At 45.7% G+C, this 25176-nt stretch overlaps 1 protein-coding gene across 1 annotated transcript; it reads left to right on the top strand.

The window, feature by feature from the left end:
• The first annotated feature begins 563 nt into the window (after window positions 1-563).
• Window positions 564-9483, top strand: LOC121150168 (butyrophilin-like protein 1). The gene is made up of 4 exons (XM_040970847.1): window positions 564-951; window positions 3126-3407; window positions 6057-6083; window positions 9449-9483. Exons 1-4 carry the CDS (start codon window positions 564-566, stop codon window positions 9481-9483), a joined length of 732 nt encoding a protein of 243 aa, XP_040826781.1.
• Window positions 9484-25176: the final 15693 nt, after the last annotated feature.

Raw genomic sequence — 25176 nt, 5'->3', positions numbered from 1 at the left:
TAAGATGAATATGGGTAGAAAAGGTAGAAAAAATAAACTTAGGTGTGGGAGTGGACAGTTCCACAGGTATGGAGTGGTGGAGTGGGTGGTCCTCTGGGTGTGGCAGAAGAATCCAGGAATTCTGAGGAGGTGCCAGGTGCATGCTGTGGTCAGTGTCCAGGCTCTCCTCACACACACCAAGTCAGAGTTGCGAATGTCCATGTATGGTTCCTGGACCAACAGTGTCAGGTACTAGGGGGGTGTTTTGAATGTCCTGTACTCCAGACAATCACACCCTTTGGGTAGGACTTGTGATCTGAGTTTTACAAGCTGACTTTTGATTCTGGTGTAAGCTCATGGTTGAGATTCATGGGTGCAGAGGATTCTTCTCATGGGAGAGTTGGGGCCAGCAGCCAAGCAAATGAGGGCATCTGTGACATAATTTCCTTGTGATCTAAGATCTGATCTGATCAAGATGCAGAGTTGTCACTGCTCAGTCCTCATCTTGGGGTCCCACCTTCAGCACTTCTTTTCAGTCCACCTGTTCTCCCTCCTGATGGTATGTGTATCTCTGCCCTTGGCCTATGTCTCCCAGTGTTCTCAGTCCTATGTTTGCGTCCACAGATGAGTTCCTGGTAACTGGTCCCACTCACCCCATAGTGGTGACGCTGGGTGGTGATGCCATTCTGCCCTGCTCCCTGTATCCATCCATGAATGCGGAGGACATGGAGCTGCGGTGGTTCCGTACTAAGGTCTCAGAACCGGTGCTCATCTATCAGAATGGCCAGGAGCAGAATGAGGAACTGATACCTCAGTATGCAGGACGGACCTCACTGGTGAGGGGACGCCTGACCAAAGGGGAGGCTGCCGTGCGCATCCAGAATATCCAGGTTTCAGACAACGGGAAATATACCTGCTTCTTCAAGAAGGGAGGCTACTATAAAGAGGCTGTTTTAGAACTAAAGGTGGCAGGTTAGTACCTTAGTCTGTATTCTCTAGATTCAGATTTTGATAAGATTGGATTTGGGAGGAAAAACATATTGTAAAAAATCTGATTTTATATGTGAGGGAAAGCCAATTTAGTCACTTGTTTTTTTTTTTTTTAAGATTTATTTATTTTATTGGAAAGGCAGATGTACAGAGAGGAGGAGAGACAGAGAGGAAGATCTTCCGTCCAATGATTCACTCCCCAAGTGGCCGCAATGGCTGGAGCTGAGCCAATACAAAGCTAGGAGCCAGGAGCTCTTCTGGGTCTCCCATGTGCGTGCAGGGCCGCACATCGACTACTTTCCTGGGCCACAAGCAGGGAGCTGGATGGGAAGTGGAGCTGCCGGGATTAGAACTGGTGCCCATATGGGATCCCGGCGCATTCAAGGAAAGGACCTTAACCATTACAATCTCGCGTCAGGCCCCACTCATTTATTTTAAAAAAGCTAATCTTTTTAAAAATAAATATTCATTTTTAAAGGAATGCCAAAAGATAGGGTAAGGAAGCAGATAGAGAGAGTGAGGCACATACACAGACACACACACACACACACACACACACACAGAGAGAGAGAGAGAGAGAGAGAGAGAGAGAGAGAGAGAGAGAGAATTCTCCCAACTGGTTCACTCATTTGACTGCAGTGTAGCAGAGACAGGAGGTAGAAGCTTCTTCCAGGTGTCCTATGTGGGTGCAGGGTCCAAGTCTTGGGCTACTTTCCACTGCTTTCCAAGACTCAGTAGCAGCAAGCTGGATAGGGAATGAGACAGAAACAGAGCTAGAGACTTAGATGCTGTAACATAGCACCAGTCATATCAGTATTAACCTCATATGTGGAGTCACTGTTGTGTGCCATGCCTTGTTCTTGGCACTAGAGATCATCAGTGAGAAAAAGATACTGGACTTGAATTTTATATTGCAGAGTCCGAGGTAGAAAAAGGAAAATAAATAAATACCTGGGTGATATTAGGAGATGATAAAAGATACACAAAAATGGAGGGGACAAGTGTACCAGGAATTGGGGGATCAGGATATGGAGAGGGGAGTGAGGGCATCTGTGCTGTTACGTAATGTTTTAGCTGAATGTGTTTTCCTTATGGATAATCCAAGCATGGCTCAAAGGTTGTAGGTATCATGTCTTGTATGTTTCTGGGGACACAGTATTTAAATCAACGAAGTTCTCGGTGTAAAACCCTTGCTATGGGACATACTGTAGTTTGCCCATAACACATCAGGAGGCCATTGCAGGAGGTAGAACCAGTGAGAGGGGATGGCAGGAAGTGACAATACTGTAGTAAGAGATAGAAAGTCCTGTAGTAACACTGCTTGCTGTGTCCAGGAAGATATTCAGCCTAGACACTGTTTAGGCACTTGAATACTGCAGTGAGATTCCAAGAGCCCCCCTGTGGAAATGAGAAGGCAGTGGGCATAAATGGTCTGATGACCACGGCCACCCACAGCTAACCATGCCATCCTTTGCCTGGGTGCATGTGTCCTAAGAGCACAGATGGCTGGGTTGGGGAAAGGCAGATAGATAGGGGTCAAAATGTAAGGCAGATACCAGACTAGAGCTCAAGCAAAGCTAATGGCTCCAGTGCTTTTCAAACCTCTGAATGTTAAATTAATCTTTTGCTGGTCAAATAAATTACATGACCAACTCCATAGTCAGAATGTGAGGAAGCAACAAAGTATTTGGTACAGGGCAAGGTCTATCATATAAGTCAACACTATCAATTGAGTTCTGAAATGTTTAGTTTTAAGTCTCTGAGAGGAAACCTGGTTGAGATAGCTCATGCAAAGGTACATATGAGGCAACGTACCTGAGGAGGTGGTGTAATTTTGGAAGTTATTTATTTACAAAGAGAAGATTTGGATTAGAAGCAGATGCTCCAAGAGAGAGTGACACGAAGACTAACGATTCAGGATAAAGTCCTGGTATCAAACGCTTTCTCCTGTTGTCTCTGACCCTCAGTAATAAAAGTACCTCCAGCCCATAACTCCCAGGGGTTCAAGGGCTCTTGGTCTCCTTCATGGCATGCCCTTTCCATGGCGTCCCCAGAATGCAACATGCATGATTCCTCTGAATTTGCGCAATACTAGAACCTTGTAAAACCATGTGCCCCACATTGTCTGCAAGTTCTCCACACCTCCCCTCTTGCAGGCCTGGGCTCTGCCCCACAAGTGCACATTGAAGGGCCAGAGAAGGATGGAGTTTGTGTGGTATGCAAGGCCTCAGGCTGGTTCCCTGAGCCCCTGGTGCAGTGGAGAGACATCCATGGAGAGAAGTTACTGGAGTTCTCTGAGACCCACACCCAAGATGCAGCAGGTCTGTTCAGTGTGGAGGCTGCTATGGTGGTGAAAGACAGCTCTGCAGGGGATGTGACCTGCTCCATCCTCAATCCCATCATAGGCCAAGAGAAGGTCATGGCCATCCCGATCCCAGGTCAGTGCTGCCTCTCTTTCCCAGCAGGTTTGGAGAGGGTGTTGGCCCTGAGTGTGCTGGTTGGGCTTGAAATGCACTTCTGACTGGGTCTCCCCCGGGCACAGAGCCCTTCTTCCCGCAGGCCTCTCCCTGGAAGGCAGCCTGTGCTGTAAGTCTGACTGTGCTGGGGCTGCTACTGGGTGTGGCTGGCTTTGTCACCAAGAGAGAGCACTCTGCAAAGGTGGGGAGGAGGCAGAATTGGAATGATTTGAAACGGGCTAAGGAGGAAGACCAGCAGGCAAAGGAGGAGGCGCTGAAGGTCATAGGTAAGCAGGGCGGGGCCAGGCAGGATTGGTCCAGGCAGGGTGGGGGCAGAAGCTATGCTGAGAGGGACCACCTTGAATGATTGGTGTCTATGGGTGCAGCTGCAGGGGGCATCCAGGACATCAGGCACAGAGCAGATGCTGTGGAGACACAGAAAGGACAGGGATGAAGGGGTAGTGGTAGAAGTATGGAGGTGTGGGTGGGTCTAAGTCAGAACTTTTCTAGAACATAGAGAATGTTAGGAAGCAGATGCAGAACAGAGAAAGGGACAGGGTAGGTATTCACAACCAAAGTGGATTTATTATCAAAGGGAAAAAAATAAATCTACAGAGGGTAGCTGGCTAATGGCTACAGTGTCAAATGTAAAGGTCCCCGAGGAGATTGTTCTTGGCCATTCAAATGGCTGCAGCGCAGGACCTGTGCCCTGGTCCCATTGGAGAAGGCTGTTTCTTTTTTCTTTTGAAGATTTATTTACCTTAAAGTCTTGAAAATATTATTTTTAAAGAAGCACAAATATAAAATAAATATGTGAAGAGAGAGTGAGAAAGCATGCGCGCGCACGAGAGAGAGAGAGAGAGAGAGAGAGAGAGAGAGAGTGTAAATCTTCTATTTAAGTGGTTTTTTTTTTTCTTTCTTCAAATGGCCACAACAGCTGGGGCTGGGGAACGCCAAAGCCAAAGCCTTCTGAGTCACTCACTTTCCTGCTTTCCCACAAGGACTAGCAGGAAACTGGATCTGATAGAGCAGCAGATACCTGAACTGTCATTGATATGGAATAGCCGATGTTGTATGAGGTGACTTAACGTACTGGGCCACAAAACTGGTCCCCAGAGAAGGTTTTTGCTGTAGGGTCTCCAGGCACTTTGTCTCTCTTCTTCCTGGAGTGGAGTTGATGATGTTTCCACTCTCTTTCAGATGAGCTCCAGGCAGAACTCGGTAAGCTCTGCTCTCCCTCCTGACTCTGTCCCTTGGAGAGGACACTGTGGCTCTCAGTTCACTTGTTCCCTGTGTGCTTTTCAGGTAGGAGGAAGGCAGCGTACCAGGCTGGTGAGTGACTTTGGAGATGTCCTGAGGTTTCCTGTCCCACTGAGCCCAGCTGTATCCCCTCCTTGTTTCTGTCTAGACATGGGCCCTTCTCTCTGCTGACTGCAGTGTTTGGTGGTGGGAGGTAGAGACCTGCTCACAGTGCTTTTTCTCATCTGTGCAACTGTTTCCTGTCTATGCTTTAGGACAAGGGTGTGAAATGTCCCAAGGAGAACATACTGCATCCTGTTTTACTCCAATTCTGTCCCGTTCTCCTTATGAGGGTTGTTACTGTTTAGCGTGCAATGCACTGATCCGTTGGCGTGCACCAGGAAGCCAAAAGCAGATGCTCTAGATTTCATGAGAGGTGGGATATAAATGAATGGCTCATTGATTTTGGGAATGTGAGCTCCCATCTCATTCCCAAAATGCCACCAGCAGAGCCATTTCTCTGCTGTTTCTCGCAGGTACATTTGAGAATGGATAGGGAGAGGCCTGGGCTGCTGACCAGGTGTGGGAATGTAATGGGAGATGGACATTTCTGTGAGTAGTGATGCTTCTGTCCAGAAATATTGTATGAGGATGATGAGTCTTCTCATTCTGGTTTCATTTTTCATTTTGAGGATTTATTTTATTTAGTTGAATGAATTACAGAGAGACAGAGAGTGAGAGTCAAGGGGATGCCTCCCATCTGCTGGTCACTCCACAAAAGGCTGCAACCAGGAGTTTTTTGCTGGTTTCCTACATTTGTGCAATGGCCCAGGCACTTGGACTTTTCTCTTCTGCTTTCCCATGTGTATCAGGAGGCATCTAGATCAGAAATGGTGCAGCTGGGATTTGAACTGTGCTTTATTTAGGATGATGGCCCTGTAAGTATTAGGTTCATGTGTTGTATTATGGTGCTGACCCCTTATTCTCTTTTTGTCTTGATATACTTCCTGGAAATGCTGCTTAATAACTAATTGTCATGATTACAGAGTCAGTTATGCTTTTCATTAATTTTCTTATCGTGTGTGGTTCTTTTATTATTATTGTTATTATCATTATCACCGAGGAGTAAGTGGCATAGGAGCCTGTGGGTTCTGAGGCCCAGACAAGGAACTGATAGTCAAGTGTCACACAGTGGTGAGACAGGGGTGCAACTCTGTCATACAGGCTTCCTGATCTATGGCCCAGGGAATTTCCCACAATCCTCTGCTGTCTGACAGTGTAGGAGGCCACTCCTCTGCAGCCTCTCTCCTCCTGCTGTCTCTCCCCTCGCACAGAGGGCAGGTGTGGTTGAGCAGGTGGTGGCTGCAGTCTCACAGGTGTGTTTCCTTTCAGGCTGGAGGAAGGCGCTTCTGTATGCTGGTAAGTGAGCTGACGGTTCCTTTGCTCCCCTCCCCTTGCCCTGTCCTTCCACTACCTGTGAATTCCCTCCAGTATGGTAGTGGTGTCTCTGCTCTTCCTGTCCCTGTTGTGGCCTCCACAGGAAGACTGCAGGGACTCCTTGTCTGAATCACAGCTCTGCTTCTATTCTGTGCTCTCCATCTACTGCAAGTCACTGTTAGGGTGACAGACATGCTCTGCAAGATCTTATTCAGCTGATTTTTTCCCATTAGGGTGGTGACCACAGGGAGAGAGCAGCGGGATGACAGCTGTCCAGATCAGGAATAGCTGGTCTCTAGAAGATCTGGAAACTGCACTCACCTGCTTAGACATCAAGTGTCACTAAGAGTGTTGTTAGTTCAATGACCTTTCTTATCCCCAGATCCCTATGCTGAAAGTATTAATTTTGCTTTCCTGTTTTTTTCTGTCCCTCTTGAATGTTGCTCTTCTTTTTGTTTCACGCTCTGACCACTGTTCAATCTGTGTGTTTTCCTCTACACATGCTTGGCTGGTGAATAATGAGTTACTCTGAGTAAACTTTCTAAATATGGAAACAGACAGTCCAGGCTGTTTGTGGATAGATTTTTGTGTTGGTATCTATGAAATATCTGAAATTATTTGCAGCATTCTGAGTATTCTGGATGGATTATTTGGTAGGCAGGGAGTGGCTGAATGAGGACAGGGAGGGGGAGAGAGAGAGAGAGAGAGAGAGAGACCATTTGCTAGTTCTCTCTGCATTTTCTGTCAATAGCAGTGCTGGGCCATATCAAACCCAGTAGCTGGGCACTCAGTTCAGGACTCCTATGTGATGTCAGCTTCCCAACCCCACAGTTCGGCCTCTCAGGGTCTGCATAGTCAAATGAAGGTGAAGTCAGTATTTGGAATTGAACCACTAGGTTGAATATTTGCTGCTGAGTTTTTAAAAAAGTATTTGAGAGAGAGAGAGAGAACGCAAACACACATTTGTTTTCCATGTAATTGCTGTATGAGCTAGGCTTGTTCAGTACTATTCTGGGGCCAAATAACCCATTCTTGTACTCCCACATGGGTGGCAGGGATACAACTATGTGATTCACCATCTGCTGCCTCCCAGATTGTGCAGGCAGGAAGAAAGCATTGGAAACTGGAGCTGGACATCAATCCCAAGCACTTGGATGTAGATTGCACAGATCATTTTTTTTTTATTACATTGCATCATGAGACACAGTTTTACAGGCACTGGGATTACCCCCTCCCCTCCCCAAAACCCACTCCCCCCCCCCATGGTGGATTCTTCCATCTTGTTGCATTACCACAGATCAAATTCAGTTGAGATTTTTTTTTCCTTGCAAGCATCTACAAAACATAGAGTCCAGCATCTTATTGTGCAGATAAGTTCAACAGTTTCATGGGGAGACAGTCTCTGGTCTGAAGGTACAGCCGAAAGAGTATCATCCCAATCAATTGAAAGCCCCGACATTACATCAGTAACAATTTATAACGTACCAGAATTAGTTGATATGATATTGTGTAACCAGCATGTTCAAAGAGAGAGAAAGAAAACAACAACAACAAAAAAAGAGCATAAGTTCTGAACCACATCCTATGACTTCTACATTGACATTACAATTGACATTATATTAGTTTATATAGAGCTGGGTTCTATACACCTTAAAATGGCTATAGATTACTATTCAGCTGTCTCATGTCTATTTTAATTTTAGTATTTAGCAGTTCATAGTGTTGAAGCCTGATTTTGCAGAACCTGGCTGTTTTTCGGGTAGTCTAGCTCTATAATTGTAACAAGACATATGTCAACAGTTTAGGTGAACGGTTTTAGGAGGCGTGTGCAGAGAAATCCTCAATACCTTAGTGAGGAGCAACCAATCTTCGTGTCCCACCCAGTGAGTTATAAGTGCATCCCCCCTGCCCATTTCCTATTTCTAAGCTTTCCTCACTGTTCTCCATCTATTCTAGTTTTTTTTTTGTTTATTTGTTTATTTGTTAATTTGTTTTGAGGGGTTTCTGGAGCAATCCTGATGGTCATTATGAGAGAGAGTGGGGACCCAAAATTAGAACCAGGCAAGAACCAGAGAAAGCTCCTCTCCCTTGTCCCGAAGGAAGTTTACTGTTTTGTTTCTATGGACCTCTCAGTGCTCCTGGTTGTTGTTCTGATGACCTTGGATCCTGCAAGGCGGGGTATGGGCTTCTTCCATCCCATGTGTGAGACCCAAATGGAAATAGGTGACCTCAGAATTCTTGGCCTCCGAAGGCACTCCAATTCCCCGTGGTCTCCTTGGTGGTTGGGATGTAGTCCTCGGAGCTCGTACTGATATTCCTTGGTGAGCATCTAGGAGTCTTCAGAGTTGGGATACAAGCTTCCTCCTGTCTGCCTGCTCACTCTGGGGTACCCCCCTGCTCTGGATTGCACAGATCCTAATCAGTGATCCTAATCAGTAATCTGTGAGGACTAATGACTTCCCCTGATTAGGTGCTTTTTTTTTTTTTTTAACAAGAACAATGTGATGTGTTATTTTCACACAAAAATCTTTTACTTCAGTAGAATTCCTTACATGTCTAACGGTTCATTCTTTTTTAGGGGTAATATAAAGTCTGAACAAGTCTCACTGGAATAAATGCATGCGAGTCTGACTTCCTTTCTGACTGTGGCCTCTTTCAGCCTCTAGAGGTGACTTGCCTGCTGTGGCTCAAGGCCTCACTGCTCTGTCTGCAAATCCAATGATGTCTGCATTTTCTAGCTCTTGTTTCTATCATAGTATAACTTCTGAGCACACACAAATTGAGAACCTTTTCAGGGTTCATCTGATTAGAATATGCTACACTGGATAATGCAGTGGATTCTAACTTAAAGTTTTGAACCTTTATCCCACCAGCAAAGCTCTTGTCCCTATCATAGTTTCAGGTTCTTGGGACAGTTCTGGGAGTCAGACTCTGTCTTCCTCTTAGTCAATAGCGCTCCCTCCACCATGGGTTAGAAGCAGCCTGAAGTTCAGATTAGTCAGTACTCTGTACATAAATGAAATAGAATAATATACATAATTGAAATTTTGATATCCCCAATTTACTCTCAGATAAATCTAGGTTTCAGGATGATTCTGTGGCTAGGAAATTAACACAAGTTGATAGCAAAACTTAGGTAATGGCTTTTTTTTTAAATGTCAGGGTCAAATTTCTCATTTCTGTGATGTTAGTTTTATGTTTGGCCTTTGCAGGAAGGATTTTGTTCTGCTCTCTCTGTATGTATACGCATTTCCCATCACTTGCACATTCTTGCTTCAGAGGAGCAGATGCTCAGTTGATGTGTGCAGTCCATGCAGAACCTGATATGAATGTGTGTTCTCTTGTAGATTGGCGGAAGGAAGAGTTCCAGGCCTGTGAGTGACTTCATGGCCTTCCTGGGTGCTCCTCCTGTGTCCCCATGGCTCTGTCCTCTCCTTCAGTTCCCTGTGGTGATGTAGATGCTGATACCATTAGCAGTAGTGGGGTGTGGACTTACAGGGAACAAACATGGGTCTGTTCTCAGGTCTTTGCGACACATCTGACTCTCAGAGCATTGTGGTTCCTCCTCCTGTTAGGAGGCCATTGACTTGAATCTCAAGGTCCTTAGTTTGGGGCCTTGCCCCTCACCAATGCAGCTGGGTGCTTTGGAGTTGGTTTAGCACCTTGTTTATTGGGTAAGAAAAGACCTTGCCTGATTGGGAGTTCTTTCTGCAGGGTCTGTCACTCTGGATCCAGGCACTGCCCATGCCGACCTTGCCATCTCTGCTGAAGGAACCAGTGTGACCTGGAGGGACACCTGTATGAACCCAGATGTCCGCTGCAGTGTGTTGGGTTTTAAGAGCATCACATCAGGAAGGTGTTACTGGGAGGTAGAGATCAGGGATGAAATGGGTAGTGAGTGGACTCTGGGGGTCTGTAGGGAGCATGTGACAAGGATAGGGCCATATAAAGAATCCCCAGAGAAGGGGTTCTGGGTTATAGGGAGATTTGTAGATAAATACCATGCTTGGGCCAAGGAAAAGAATTCTCTGTCCCTTAGGCAGGATCTCTACAGAGTGGGGGTCTTCCTGGACTATGATAAACGGGACATCTCCTTCTATAACATGATTGATGGGTCCCACATGCACTCATTTCCCCCAGCATCCTTCTCTGGACCCCTGTTTCCATATTTCAGTATTAAGTCAGGAGCTGTGACCCTGAGCATCTGCTCCCTAGTGGGTAGGTCTGAGAAGTGCCCTGTGACCCTGAGTGATTCTCCTTCTTTGGTAGAGGCTGGGAAACCCATAGGAGAGGGGCTCAGTGTTGGCTCTGGTGCTGAGGGTGCTCTCCCAGGGGCTGAGTCTCCATTACTTCCCTGCCCCCCATAGGGCCCCTCCCTCCCTTACACCTTAGTGTGACCCTTCTGGTGCAGCTGACGTCTTGTGACAAAAGCCTCTGTGGAATATTCTGGGTGTCCCATGAGCCTTTAAAGTAAATATTCAAATCAGTTATTTTTTTTTCTTTAAGATTTAGTTACTTATTTGAGGGTGGTGGAGAGAGAGAGAATGAGATAATAGTTTTAGAATATCGTCCATTGCTGGCTTGCTTCCCAAATGGCTCCAGAGGTGAGGGTAGGTGAGATCAGTAGTAGTGGGTAAAGGGAAGAATTCTAGTGAGAGAGATGTGAGGGGAAGACAGAGAGGAGATGAGAGAAAGATGTGGGAGAGAAGTAACTCTTGATTTCAGGTAAGGAATAATTGAAGCTAAAGCTGTGGTAATGGGCATGAGGGAAACTCTGAGAGGACTTGGGAAGAGAGTGGGGAGGGTGGAGAATGAGCAGGTGGGAGGGACTCAAGGGGGAGAGTGGCATGAGGAGAAGGCAAAGGGAGAAGGGGCAGGAGGGTGGGCTGGCCAGGTGTGAGGCATGTGAGGAGCAAGGCAAGACTGGAGCAGGGGAAGGCCACTAGTGGTGCTGGAGTTTGAGAAGACACTGAGGCAAGAATGGACCTGGAGCACGCAAGGGTAGGCCTTGTAATGGGGTGGGGAGCCAGAGGAGGGTTGGCAGTTGTGGCTTTCCTGGATTCCAAGGACTTGCAGTGTTGTGCTTGCTATCTCTGTCTGGCACACGCAGAATGCCTGGTCTAAAGCAGGGGGTCCAGTCGTGCACCTGTGCCTCTACTAAAAGTTGTGTCTCCCAGTTTAGTTGACATTTGAACAAATGTAAGGTTTTCTGGCTTTACAGAACATCAGGGATAATAACCTTGTTTCTCACCCTTCCTGTGCTCCTTCCATCTTCCATAAATGTTTAAATTGAGACTTACAAAAACTTGCCAAAACAAAGTGTATCCATCACCCATGTTGTCACCAATGATAGCATCTTAATTTTCAAAACCAGGAAACTGACATTGGCACAATGCTATTAAATAAACTACAAATTTCACTAGTTTTCAGATATATTTGGGGAGGTCTGTGGTAATGCTATGATACATGAAAGTTTGGGGAATCACTACTGCCGTTGGAATACAAAGTGATTTCATAGCCACAAGGAATCTTCCTCATCTTCTCTCCTTTTAAGCCAGAACTTCCCCAACATTGCCTCTTGACAGCTACCCATCTGTTCTCCATGACTGTCATTTCTGGAGTGTGGTGTAAATAGGAGCCCACAATATGCAACCTCAGAGAGTGACTTAGTAGCATTATACCAATAACTCAGCACTATACTACACTCTCAAGGTCCATCCAAGTAACTGCATGGAACAGAATTTTTTTTTCTTTCTTTCTTTCTTTCTTTCTTTCTTTCTTTCTTTCTTTCTTTCTTTCTTTCTTTCTTTCTTTCTTTCTTTTTCTTTTCTTTCTTTCTTTTTCTTTTCTTTCTTTCTTTCTCTCTTTCTCTCTCCCTTCCTTCCTGCCTTGTAGTATTCTGTTGTACAGGAGTGCCATATTTTATCCATTTATCCACTGAAACACATTTGGATTGTTTCTAGATCTAAGATATTAGAAATAAAGCTGTTATGAATAGTTCTGCAAAAATTGTTTTAAATATTTATTTTATTTATTTTTATTACAAAGTCAGATATACAGAGAGGAGAAGAGATAGAGAGGAAGATCTTCTATCTCATGATTCACTCCCCAAGTGAGCACAGTGGGCTGGTGCTGTGCTGTTCCGGAGTCAGGAGCCAGGAACTTCCTCCAGGTCTCCCACACAGGTGCAGGGTCCCAAGATTTTGGGCGATCTTCGAATACTTTCCCAGGCCACAAACAGGGAGCTGGAAGGGAAGTGGAGCTGCCGGGATTAGAACCAGCACCCATATGGGATCCTGGCTCATTCAAGGTGAGGACTTTAGACACTAGGCCACACCATCGGGCCCTAATTTTTAAAAATTAAAAAAATACATGACTTTGAAGTGAAGTGTTAATGAATTTATATGGCATCTTCTGTCCACTGGCTCATTTCCTAAACAGCTGGGCAGGGGGAGTTAAGATGGCCGACGTAGGAGGAAGGCTGTGAGGGAGCGTCCAGTGAGAGAGGGATAGAGCGATACAGAAGCAGCAAAGAGGAACAGCAAAAAACCGCAGGGAGAGGTGCGTGAAGTTCCCTGGACAGTGTGGAGCCAAAAAGATCCACACAACTCGGAAGAACAACGAGAACAAAACAAAACAGGGACAGAGAAGCCGACATCCCACTCCAGACCTGCTGAGTCACCTTTGAGAATGGCCCGACGAGAGACGCAGCCGACCCAGAGACAAGGAAATTGGGAGGGATCCTCACCGGCAGAGGTCTTCAACACCAGCAGAAGCAGACTGCAACAGCCGGAGGTTCGGTGAGCCAAGGAAGGGTTAACAGCCTCTGCATTCCGGGGACTGGGCGCAAATCCCAACCCCCTGGGGTGCTACTTCTACCCTTCCCCCTGCAGGGGCTGCAGAAGCTCCAGCCTCTGAGAACACAGGGCAAGCGCCTTGAAACTGCCAGGTCTGTGCCTTGGGAGCGGCGCACAGTGGTCTTGGGGGCTGAGAAGACACGGGGGAAAGCGCCCCAGATATTCCTGCACTGAGTGGGCCAGTGCATCTCGGCGCACAGAGGCTGCCAGCGAGGGTCTGGAATTCCCCACACCCTGATACCCTGTGGGTGGGCGACAGCACCAGGAGGACTCTGAATGCCGCGCCGAGCGGGCTGGGCGGTCCCGCCTGCAGCAACCGCCTCCACAGCGCAGGAGTCAGGAGGGCTCTGAGCTGGGAAGTGTAGTGCTGTGTGTCCCTGGCACGCAGGTGCCACTCCCATAGTGTGAATTGCCCACTCCTCGCCTCCCACCCCGCAGTTCTGAGCGTGGGCGACCCACCAGAAGAGCTCTGAAAACTCCTGCGCCACACTGACACTGTGTGAACCGGCCGTGAAGTCATTTTAACAGGGCGCCTGGGTCACTCCTCCGCTACGGTCCTGTGTGGGGGAGCCACACCGGGGGGGCTCTGAACACCCATACACCACGAGTGGTGGAATCACTGCACAAGAGCCACGCCCAGAAAGTGCCTCACCCACAGTCCCGTGTGTGGGAGACACACCAGGTGGGCTCTAAAAACCCTGCAGTCCCTGACACGGAGAACGCAGGGAGAAAGCACATAAAACCTTCTACATCCTGTGGATTCCCATGCAGGGGGCACGCCCAGAGAGCGCCTCCATCCCTCCATGCCCTGGGGTGTCACACCTGTAGAAGAAGTGCCCAGAGTGTGCCTGGAATCCACTGGGCCCCCAAGGTGGTGCCCTACAGACCCGGGCCCTGAGAACGCACCAATGGTGCCTTGAAAATTACCATGCCCTGCAACACCACACCTGCAGGCTCCAACCTCTACAGGAAAGCACTTGACGACCCCTCAACACACGGGTCCATTGGCCCCACCAAAATACACCAACGCAATGGGAAAAACCACCAGAAAAAGTTGTGCTCCAGATGAAAGAGCCAGCACCCCACCGAACAAGGGCCAAAAGCCATTATTAATATCGGAGATGCGAGGTGAAGACATGGAAGAGTTACCAGACAAGGAATTTAAAAAAATAGTGCTAAAATTTATCAGAGACGTGGACACAAAGCTGGAAGACTTCCAGAACCACATAATCGCTGAAATACAACAAATCAAAACCAAACTGGATGCCCAGGATCATAAAATTGAAAGCCTGATCAACAGAATAAATGCGGCAGAGGAAAGGATCTCTGAAACAGAAGACATACAAAATGAAGGTGACCAGCGAATTAAACAGCTGGAGACAAGCCTCAGCGAAACTAATAAAATGATGCAAGAAATGAAGGATTACCTTAGAAAATTGAATATTCGGATCATCGGCCTCCCTGAGGGAGTAGAAAAAGAATCATGAATGCAAGCAGTGCTTGACGAAATTATACAGGAAAACTTCCAAAACACTTGGAACACGAAACCACCCCGCATACAGGATGGACAGAGAACTCCCAACAGACATGATCCAAAGAGATCTTCACCCAGACACACGGTGCTCAAGTTCTACTCCAATGAAGACAAAGAAGGAATCCTGAGACAAGTACGAAGTAGAGAAAAGATCACATACAGGGGAAAACCCATCAGAATCACGGCTGACTTCTCCGAAGAGACCCTACAAGCAAGGAGAGAATGGACAAAGATCTTCCAAGTCCTGAAACAAAACAACTGTCAACCAAGAATAATCTACCCAGCAAAGATCCCATTTGTATATGAGAACAAAATCAGATACTTCAATAGCAAAGAAAAACTAGAAGAATATGTTTACACAAAACCAGCTCTGCAAAGCCTTCTTAGAAATGCGCTAGTCCCGGACAGAAAGGAGGGAAATCACAAACAAAGTTGGCAAATAAGAAGGTCTCCAAACTAAAGCCCGCACAAACAAGGCAATGACACAGACAACAACACACACAAAACACAATCGCATGGCAGGGCAAAATTGCAACCTCTCAATTCTAACTCTCAACACAAATGGTCTAAATTCACCAATGAAAAGACAGAGATTAATAGAATGGATCATCAAACAAGACCCAACCATCTGTTGCCTACAAGAAACACATCTAACCAGAAAGGATGCAAAGAAACTGAAAGTGAAGGCATGGAAAAAGATATTTCACGCCAATAGACGAGAAAAAAAAAGCTGGGGTAGCTATCCTAATTTCAGACGAGATAGATTTCAATCTAACTAACATCAAAAGAGACAGGGAAGGCCATTTTATACTGGTGAAAGGAATGATCCATCAAGAAGCAATCACCATCATTAATGTTTATGCACTGAATCTTAATGCACCTAGTTACGTAAAGCAATTACTTACAGACTTAAGGGAAGACATAGATACCTGCACAATTCTTGTAGGCGATCTCAGCACACCTCTAACACCAATGGACCGGTCTACGAAACAAAAACTCAACAAAGAAACAACAGAGCTCACACAAACAATAGAACAACTGGACTTAGTAGACATATATAGAACTTTTTATCCTAAGGCCACAGACTATACATTCTTCTCAGCGGTGCATGGCCCCTTCTCCAGAATCGACCACATGATAGGACATAAAACGAATCTAAACAACTTCCAAAACATTAGTATCATACCATGTACCCTCTCAGACCACCATGGGATGAAACTGGAAATCAACAACTCAAAACTCCCCAGGAAATATAGACACTCTTGGAAATTGAACAATATGCTATTAAACGAACAATGGGTCAGAGAAGAAATTAAAGATGAGATCAAAAAATTTATGGAAACCAATGAAAACTCTGATACAACATTCCAAAACTTGTGGGACACCGCCAAAGCAGTGCTACGAGGTAGATTCATCGCAATCGGAGCCCATGTCAAGGCCCAAGAAAGACGCCAAATACAGGAACTAACCACACACCTCCAGGATCTGGAAAAACAGCAGCAGAAGAGTCCCACGCACAATAGGAAACAAGAAATCATCAAAACATGGGAGGAGATAAACCAAATAGAAATCAAAAAAACTATACATAAAATCAACAAATCAAAAAGTTGGTTTTTTGAGAAAATAAACAAAATAGACACTCCACTGGCCCGATTGACCAAAAAAAAAAAACAAGAGAAAGTGAGAATCAATAGCATTAAAGATGATAAAGGCAACATAACAACAGACACTGCAATCATTAAGAAAATAATTAGAAATTACTACAAAGAACTGTACTCCCACAAATTTGAGGATCACCAAGAAATAGAAAAGTTCTTGGACTCTCACCACTTACCAAAACTCAGTCCGGAGGCAACTGAAGAATTAAATAAACCCATAACCGAGGCAGAGATTGAAACAGTCATCAAGGATCTCCCAACGAAAAAAAGCCCAGGCCAGAAGGCTTCACCACAGAATTCTACAAAACATTCTGAACAGAACTAACCCCAATCCTCTACAGATTCTTCAAAACAATAGAGAAGGAAGCAACCCTTCCAAACTCATTCTATGAAGCCAACATCACCTTAATCCCCAAACTGGACAGAGAACCGTCAGAGAAGGAAAACTACAGACACATTTCTCTGATGAACATTGATGCTAAAATTCTCAACAAAATCCTAGCCAATAGAATTCAAAAAATCATCAGACAGATCATTCATCCGGATCAAGTAGGATTCATCCAGAGAATGCAGGGATGATTCAACATTCGGAAATCCATAAATGTTATAAACCACATCCAAAAACTGCAAAACAAGAACCACATAATAGTTTCAATAGATGCAGAAAAAGCTTTCGACAAAATCCAACACCTCTTCATGCTAAAAACTCTAGCCAAAGTAGGCATAGACGGGAAAATCCACAACATAATCAAAGCAATTTATGAAAAACCCAACGCCAGTATCATACTGAATGGAGAAAAGCTAGAACCCTTCCCACTGACATCTGGAACAAGACAAGGATGCCTGCTATCACCACTGCTATTCAACATAGTCCTAGAGGTACTTGCAGAGGCCATAAGACAAGACAAAGAAATCAAAGGCATACGAATGGGAAACGAAGAAGTCAAGCTTTCACTATATGCAGATAACATAATTCTATACATAGAAAAACCAGGAGACTCAATACAGAAACTACTAGAACTTATACGAGAGTTTGGCAGAGTGGCAGGGTACAAAATTAATGAACAAAAATCAACAGCCATAGTGTACGCAAATAACACCAAGATGGAAGAAGATCTAACCAACAGGATACCATTCAAAACAGCAGAGAGAAGTATGAAGTATTTGGGAATAAATCTAACCAAAGGCGTAGGAGACCTATTCGAAGAAAACTACAAACTATTTAAAAAGGAAATTGAACAAGACCTCAAAAGATGGAATAACATCCCATGCTCCTGGATAGGCAAAATCAATATCATTAAAATGTCTATACTACCACAAGCTATATACATTTTCAACGCAATTCCAATCAAATTGCCGAAAACATTCTTCACAGAACTGGATACAATGATTCAAAAGTTCATCTGGAAACACAAAAAACCACGAATAGCTAGAACCATCCTGAAGAATAAGAAGTTAGCAGGGGGAATCACAATCCCGGACCTCTGGACATACTATAGAGCAGTGGTTATCAAAACAGCCTGGTACTGGCACAAAGACAGGAAGGAAGATCAATGGAATAGAATAGAAGCACCAAAAGGGAACCCACACAGATACAGCCAATTAATCTTTGACAAAAAGACCAATGACAGCTCAAGCAAGTGGGAAGGCCTCTTTAGTAAATGTTGTTGGGACAACTGGCTGATAGCCTGTAGAAACAAAAAGATAGACCCACATCTATCACCATACACTAAGATCCAATCTACATGGATAAAAGACCTAAACCTACATCCAGAAACCTTCAAACTCTTGCAAGAAAATATAGGAAATACCCTGCAAGACCTAGGAGTAGGTCCCGACTTTCTAAGAAGGACACCAAAAGCAATAGCAGTTGAGAACAGAATAAACAAATGGGACCTCATCAAACTAAGAAGTTTCTGCACAGCAAGGGAAACAATCAACAAAGTAAAAAAGCAACCCACAGAGTGGGAGAAGATCTTTGCACACTATATAGGCGATAGGGGGCTAATTTCCAGGATATACAAAGAACTTCAAAACAACCAAAAAACCAAAACAAACAAGCCACTCAAGAAATGGGCATGGGAAATGGGCAAACATTTCACAAAGGAACAAGTCCAAATGGCAAACAAACATATGAAAAAATGTTCCAGCTCCCTGGCAGTAAGGGAAATCCAAATTAAAATATCGATGAGGTACCACCTAACACCAGTAAGATTGGCCCACATAAACAAGAACGCCAACGACGCTTGCTGGCGAGGATGCGGGGAAAAGGGAACCCTACTCCACTGCTGGTGGAGCTGCAAATTGGTACAGCCTTTATGGAAATCAGTCTGGAGAACACTCAAACAACTCAAAATCAGCATACCATATGACCCAGCAATAGCACTCCTAGGAATATATCCAAAACACCTGTTTTACGACAAACCAACATGCATCCCTATGTTCATAGCAGCACAATCAGTAATTGCAAAAACATGGAAGCAACCGAAATGCCCATCAGCAGAAGATTGGATAAGAAAGCTTTGGTTCATCTACTCCATGGAATACTACTCAGCTATTAAAAAAAACAAAATGCAGTTCTTTGTGGCCAAATGGGCACAACTGGAAACTATAATGCTAAGGGAAATGAGCGAATCCCAAAAGGTTAGATACCACATGTTTGCCTTGATTTAACTTGTAATTTTTGTTTGGTTGTTAGTTATTTTTTGAACCTGTCATTGACACTGTCTCAACCCAGATGTTTCGAAGAATGGAACTTGCATTATGTTTAACATATTGTTTACCCAATACTATGTCAATTAATTCCATAATGTTGTATATTGATACTGAGGTTTTGTTGGGGCTTTTAACTGACCGGATCTTTACTCGGTTAGCCCTATCTTCAGACTAGAGAAGGTCTCCCCAAGAGGCCACTGAACTTATCTGGACAATAAGATGCTGGACTTTATGCTAGATATGTGTTTGCAAGGAAGGAATCTCAACTGAACTTGAACTGCGGTTATGCAACAAGGTGGAGGAATCCACCATGGGGGGAGGGGTATGAGAGGGGTGGGGGGAATCCCCAGTGCCTATAAAACTGTATCACATAATACAATGTTAACAACAATAAAAAAAAAAACAGCTGGGCAGACCTGAGTTAGGATCTTGCAACTCTGTGTAAGTCTCCTATGAGTTTGCTGGGAATGCAAGTACTTGGATGTCACTTGTTACTTCCTAGGAGCTCATTAGCAGGAAGCTGAATTAGAAGCAGAGTAACTGGGTCTGGATCCCAGGCACTTTGTTAGGGGATGATTCCCAAGTGGTCAGTTAGTTGCCATATTGAATGCCTGTTCTTCTATACAATATTTTGTGTAGACATGTTTTATTTCTGTAGGACAACAACCCAATAATCCAATGGCAACTAAATACACTGCAAGTATGTATTTTACTTATTAAGAAACTAGAAAACTTTTCCAGAATTGCTGCATCGTTTTACATTGTACTAACGATGTATTAGAGATCAATTGCTGTAGCCCTTTTTAGTACTTTGTATTATCAGTACTTTATATTTTAAGTCATTCTTGTAGCTATATTGCATCCCAAGTTAGCATGCTGGACTGGTTGCCCAGTGGACTGGGTTGGGGAACTTTGACTGAGCCTGGATCTTGGGTACAATGGGGATTACAGTCCCAGGCCAGAATATGTGCCAGGATCCAGAAGGCTGGTCTGGAGAATCCATGAACTCCCAGATGCAGGGACTGTTGACTGATCAGGGAAAGGGGAAGGGGGGTTGTAGGAGAGGGAGGACCACTGAGGAAGGGTGTTGCAGGTGAAGCGTGACTTCTGAGGGACTCCGAACAACAAGGCCACTGTACTTGCAGGTACATGAGGGGCTGAGACCAGACAATTTGGAAGGGAGAGGCCAGAAGACCTTTATGGGTCGGACTGATGCACCAGCCCATGTGAAAAACCTGAACTGGGCTAGTTAGCATGGACCACAGTCTACTACCATTCACTGACACACACTAAAGCTACGGCTGGGAGCCTGCCTGGCAGGGCTAGATCACAATACCCAGCAGTGAGTGTTGGAATAGGGGACAGGTCATGTTAGGCTGGCCATGTCACTAACCAGCACACAAAAGAATTAAGTACAGGGGCAGATTCTGTGAGAGATAAGTGGAATCACCCCTGTGAAACTGCAATTTCTGCTAGTTACTTAAGAGCCAGGGCTGGTGATAGGCTGAGCTAGGCATGACCATTGAACCATCTGATACTCATGAGTACTGAGATTGGGAAAAGGCTGGGCAGGTCCAGGCTATAGCACCCACAGGTGCATGTAAGAAGGTGTGAGGTGGGTTGGCTACAATATCCACCAGTTCATACAGAGGTTAGAATAGAGGGCCAGACTATGCTGGGTAAGGGCTAGCACCCACTGGAACATTTGAGATATAGATCTGGGAGTTGACCTGGTTGGATCAGCTTGTAAAACTCCCCTGGTAGGCCATAGCTGCCACTGGTGAGCATGTCAGAGAGTAGATGTTGGAAGGATTTCATCATTTTTAGATCAGTGAGATCAATAGCATTTCAGAACAATTAAACTATTGAAAACATTTGAGCAGAACCCTTGGAGCATACTGCACACTGGGGACCCTGAGATGATTTGGGGTGACCATTCTCAATTTCTGGGTACTGAGGCAGGTGGAAGGCTGGGAGAAACTTCTCCCTTTATCTCTCCCCCTTCCCCAGATAAAGGAAGAAGAAAAAGAAAATGTGGAAACAGGTCTCACCCACTTTCCTCCAATTTCATCCCACCTTAATTATGTAGACATCATCAAAAATCAAATTTAAAAAAGTTAGGATGAAGTCATTAATATGAAATCTAATAAAAAATATACAAAACCAAGAGGTTATAAGGAAAAATTCCTTCCCATTATAGTCTGATAGGCAAGGGCCATAAACAATAATTAAATAGAAGTATAGTTTTAAATTTCCATCAGTATTACCAGTGATTAAATTTCTCTTTAGTCTCATCAACATTTGATGCAGTCACTTTTAAGTTTTACCTAGTCTGGTTGATATATGGTGGAGGTTTTAACCTGAATTTTTATGTCTTTTTAATTTTATTTTTATTGGGAAGTCAGATATGCAGAGAGGAGAGACAGAAAGGAAGATCTTTCGTTCGTTGATTCACTTCCCAAGCAGCTGCAACAGCCAGAGCTGCGCCAATCTGAAGCCAGGAGCTTGGAGCCTCTTCCATGTGTTCCATGTGGGTGCAGAGTCACAAGGCTTTGGGCCATCCTGCTTTCTCAGGCCACAAGCAAGGAGCAGAAGGGAGGCGGGACTGACAGGAATGGACCAGTGCCCATATGGGATCCTGGAGGATGCAATGTGAGGACTTTAGCTGCCTAGTTACCGTGCTGGGCCTGAATTTCTGTATCTTTTAAAAAATGGATTTAATTTTATTTTATTAGAAAGGCAGAGAAACAGAAAAAGATCAACAGCAGGAGAGCTCTTCCATCCTCTGGTTTATTCTCCAAATGCTTACAGTCGTCAGGGCTGGGTGAGGCCAAAACCAGGAGCCAGGAATTTTGTCTGGATCTGCTTTGAGGGTGGCAGGGACCCAAGTACTTGAACCCATCACCTGCTGCCTTCAGGTAGCATTTTAGCAGGAAGCTGGATTAGAAACAGTTTATCCAGAACTCCAACTGGGCACTCCAGTGTGAATTTGGGCATCTCAGGCTGTGGCATAAATGATGTACTATACACCCTTCCCTGGAACATTATTTTATGTGCTGATGTTCCATCCATATGTTCTGTTTTGATGTAATATTTCTTCATGTATTTTGTTCGTATTCCAATTGGACTGCTTGCTGTTTGTACTATGGGTTCTAAGAATGTTTATGCTTGGGGCCTGGTGCAGTTGCCTAGTGGCTAAAGTCCTCACCTTGCATGCCGGGGTCTCATATGAGGGCTGGTTTGTGTCCTGGTTGCTTCACTTCCCATCCAGCTCCCTGCTTGTGGCCTGGGAAAGCAGTCAAGGATGGGCCAAAGCCTGGGACCCTACAGCTGTGTGGGATACCCAGAAGAAGATCCTGGATTCTGGTTTCAAATAGACTCAGCTCCAGCCATTGTGGCCACTTGGGTAGTGAATCAGTGGATGGATCTTTTTCTCTGTCTCTCCTTCTCTCTGTAAATCTGTCTTTCCATTAAAAAATAAATATTAAAAACATCTTTATCCTAGGGCAACAGAGTTCCTCCATCTGCTGTTTTATCTCTCAGTTGCATATACTACCTGTCAGGGGTATGCCTTGCTGTAGCTTAGAGCTGAGATTTCCATCCAGATCTTCCCTGTGTGTGATAGAAACTTAAGCACCTGCACCATCATCTTCTGCCCACTCCCTCAGAGTGCATCTTAGCAGGAATCTGTATTGAATGTAGAGTGATTGCAACACAAATTAGTTACTTTACACAGCTTGTGGGTGTCCCAAGAGGCAATTCATTTGTTGTCCTCTGACCTATGGCTGTTCTATTGCTCCAATAACACTTACTGAAAAGGTTGTATCTCCTCCATTGAATTACTTTAACATCTTTTTTAAAAATCTGTTGGATGTGTTTGTATTGATTTATTTCTAGCTTTTTTGTTCTGCTGACCTATATATCTTAACCTCTTCTAAATTTGCACTATTTTGATTACTATAACCACACAGTAAGTCTTGCTATTAGATTGACCAATTCCTCTCAACATATTCTTTTTGACCCCTCCCCTGCTGGTTCTCACGTGTGCTGGTTGGGTGCTGCGTCCAAGACTGGCATGGCCTACCCTGCATTAGCATTTCCCAGTGGGTGCTATAGTTTGGCCTGGCCCACTCACAATTCTAGCTCCTGCTGGGGGTGTTACAGCCTAGCCCAGCCTAGCCAGCAACCAGTCCCAGCAGTAATGTGTACTTGTATGTACTGAGACCGAATCTGGCCAGACCCAAACTCTGTTCTGGTGCTCACATTTGCCAGTGAGTGATGTGGACTGGTTCAGCCCGGTCTGCCCCTGACCTATGCCAAATGTTTGCTGGTGGGAAACTTTCCTTGGTCTGGTCTGAACTGGTCTGGGATGTTCCCTATTGTGGTGCTTGCTCTTACCTACAGGGACTGTATCCTGACAGAGGAGTTTCCCAAGCTCCTCGCTCCTCCCTCAGAGCCTCTCCCAATGCTAGATCTTGCATTTACAGGTGAGTTCATGGACCATCTCTGCTTAGTCCACCTCCTATCCTGGCAGGAACAGTGGCCTTTCCTGACTAGCCTTCAACCCGTTCCAGTTTTTACTGTTGGATATTTCAGCCCAGCCAAGGCTCGTCCATACCTAGACATGACTCACACATGATTCAGACTAGTCCATCCTATATCTACCCTGGTCCTTCAAAGCACCAGATGGTGTTGGAATCCAGCCCAGCTTGGTGTGCCCAGCCCCAGTACACACTTGTGCCAAGGGACACTGCAGCCATATCCAGACCAGAATGCAACCCTCACCAAAGTGAGCAAAGCCCCTGAACTCACCACTAGGAACCCTAAACCCAGCAAGGGTGGGGTGGGGCCCTGCCTCAGTTTTTGGATGATTTCTTCCAGCCCAAGGATGTCATGAACAAAGTCATCGGGAGTTTCTGTCCAATCAGCAGCTGTACTGGCAATTCATGGCCACTGTTATGTACAATGTCTTTTAGATGCTGCACAGCGCTGGGTAGTCGTCCATGGTCTGGGACTGGGTGATGCTCTCCTTGTCCAACTTCACACAGAGGACCCCGGTCACCATGGCTGTGTGGAGCATCTCCTGCTTCTTTGTCAGTGCATCCACCAGTCTGTGTGTGTCAGTAACCCTCCCACACATCGTCAGCAGGATGGGCAAGCTGGAGCTGGTGGACGTGACCCTTTTCTGCCTGGTTGCCACAGATTTTTACTGACACCAGGTAGAGGAAGAGCTTGACCGCAGGGCCTTCCAGTCGGTGTCTGATGTGGTGGCAGTGCCAGGAAGCCCATACCACTGGCTGCTGACTTGTCTGCGAAATGTCGCAAAATGTCCGCAAGGTTGCTGCCTTGCTGAGAGCCCCTGGAGGAAGAGATGCCGAGGAGGCCGTGGCTGGGACTAGGTCCTGTGTCCATGCCGCGAGACAGCCAGGTGGCGTGCGTGTCTCTGACAAGTAGCTCAAGTACTGTTGTGGACAGAGTGAGGCTGATCAGGGAGCCATGTGGCTCCGTGGGAGTGGGCCCCGAGTCCTCAGAGGGCATGTGCTGCTGGGCCGCTGGCCCTTGTGCCACCACGACCGCCTGCCACTGACCAGCTGTCTGTCTTTCTTCCTACGTCCTGTCATTACCGCCAGGTCATGGCTCCCTCAGTCCAGGATGCAAGTCCTCACTCTTGCGGGCTGGCCACTGGTCCAAAGAGAGACACAGGAGCCATGCCCCGGCCTGGGCTCTTGTGTAGGTGTTTGTTGCAGTGGCCGCCAGGCCAGCAGCTGGTGCCATGCCCTGCTGTCCTCCCTCTCTCTGTTCTCTCAGGATTTAAAGTTTAACTCTATCAGTAAAGAGATTAATTTTAATGTTAAAAAAAAGAAGACGCTCCCCTATTCCTAGCCATAGATTAAGCACATGCCAGTGGTTGCTCTGACCAAGCTTGGCATAGCTCCTCACCTGTCTTGGCCTTTGCCTTAGATGCTGTGGCATGGCATCTCTGGCTCATGTAGACCAATAGCTGTTGCAGCCTAGCTTGGCATGACCTGTGCTCCAGCCTGATTTCTGTTCTTGCTTGTGAGTTAAGGTTTGCTTAGCCCTGTCTGATATACCCCCTTCCATAACCAATCTGCACATTAGCCAGCCATTTGAGCTACTTTGCCCAGCCTGCCTGACCCCCAGGCCAGTAGCATGTGATCTTCAGTGAAAACTGTGACCCACTAGTGGATTTTCCCAAGTTTTCCTACTTGATCCATTCCCAGACCCAGTTACGTGTCAGTGGATGTTAGGCCAGTGCCTGGCATAGTCTGCCCTTCCATTTTGATCTTGTA

The sequence above is a fragment of the Ochotona curzoniae genome, unplaced genomic scaffold (assembly GCF_017591425.1).
Source record: "Ochotona curzoniae isolate NIBS_2020 unplaced genomic scaffold, NIBS_Ocur_1.0 contig_2071, whole genome shotgun sequence".
NCBI lineage: Eukaryota > Metazoa > Chordata > Mammalia > Lagomorpha > Ochotonidae > Ochotona > Ochotona curzoniae.
Note: the sequence above shows the minus strand (reverse complement) of the source record. Positions and strands in the feature narration are given on the sequence as shown.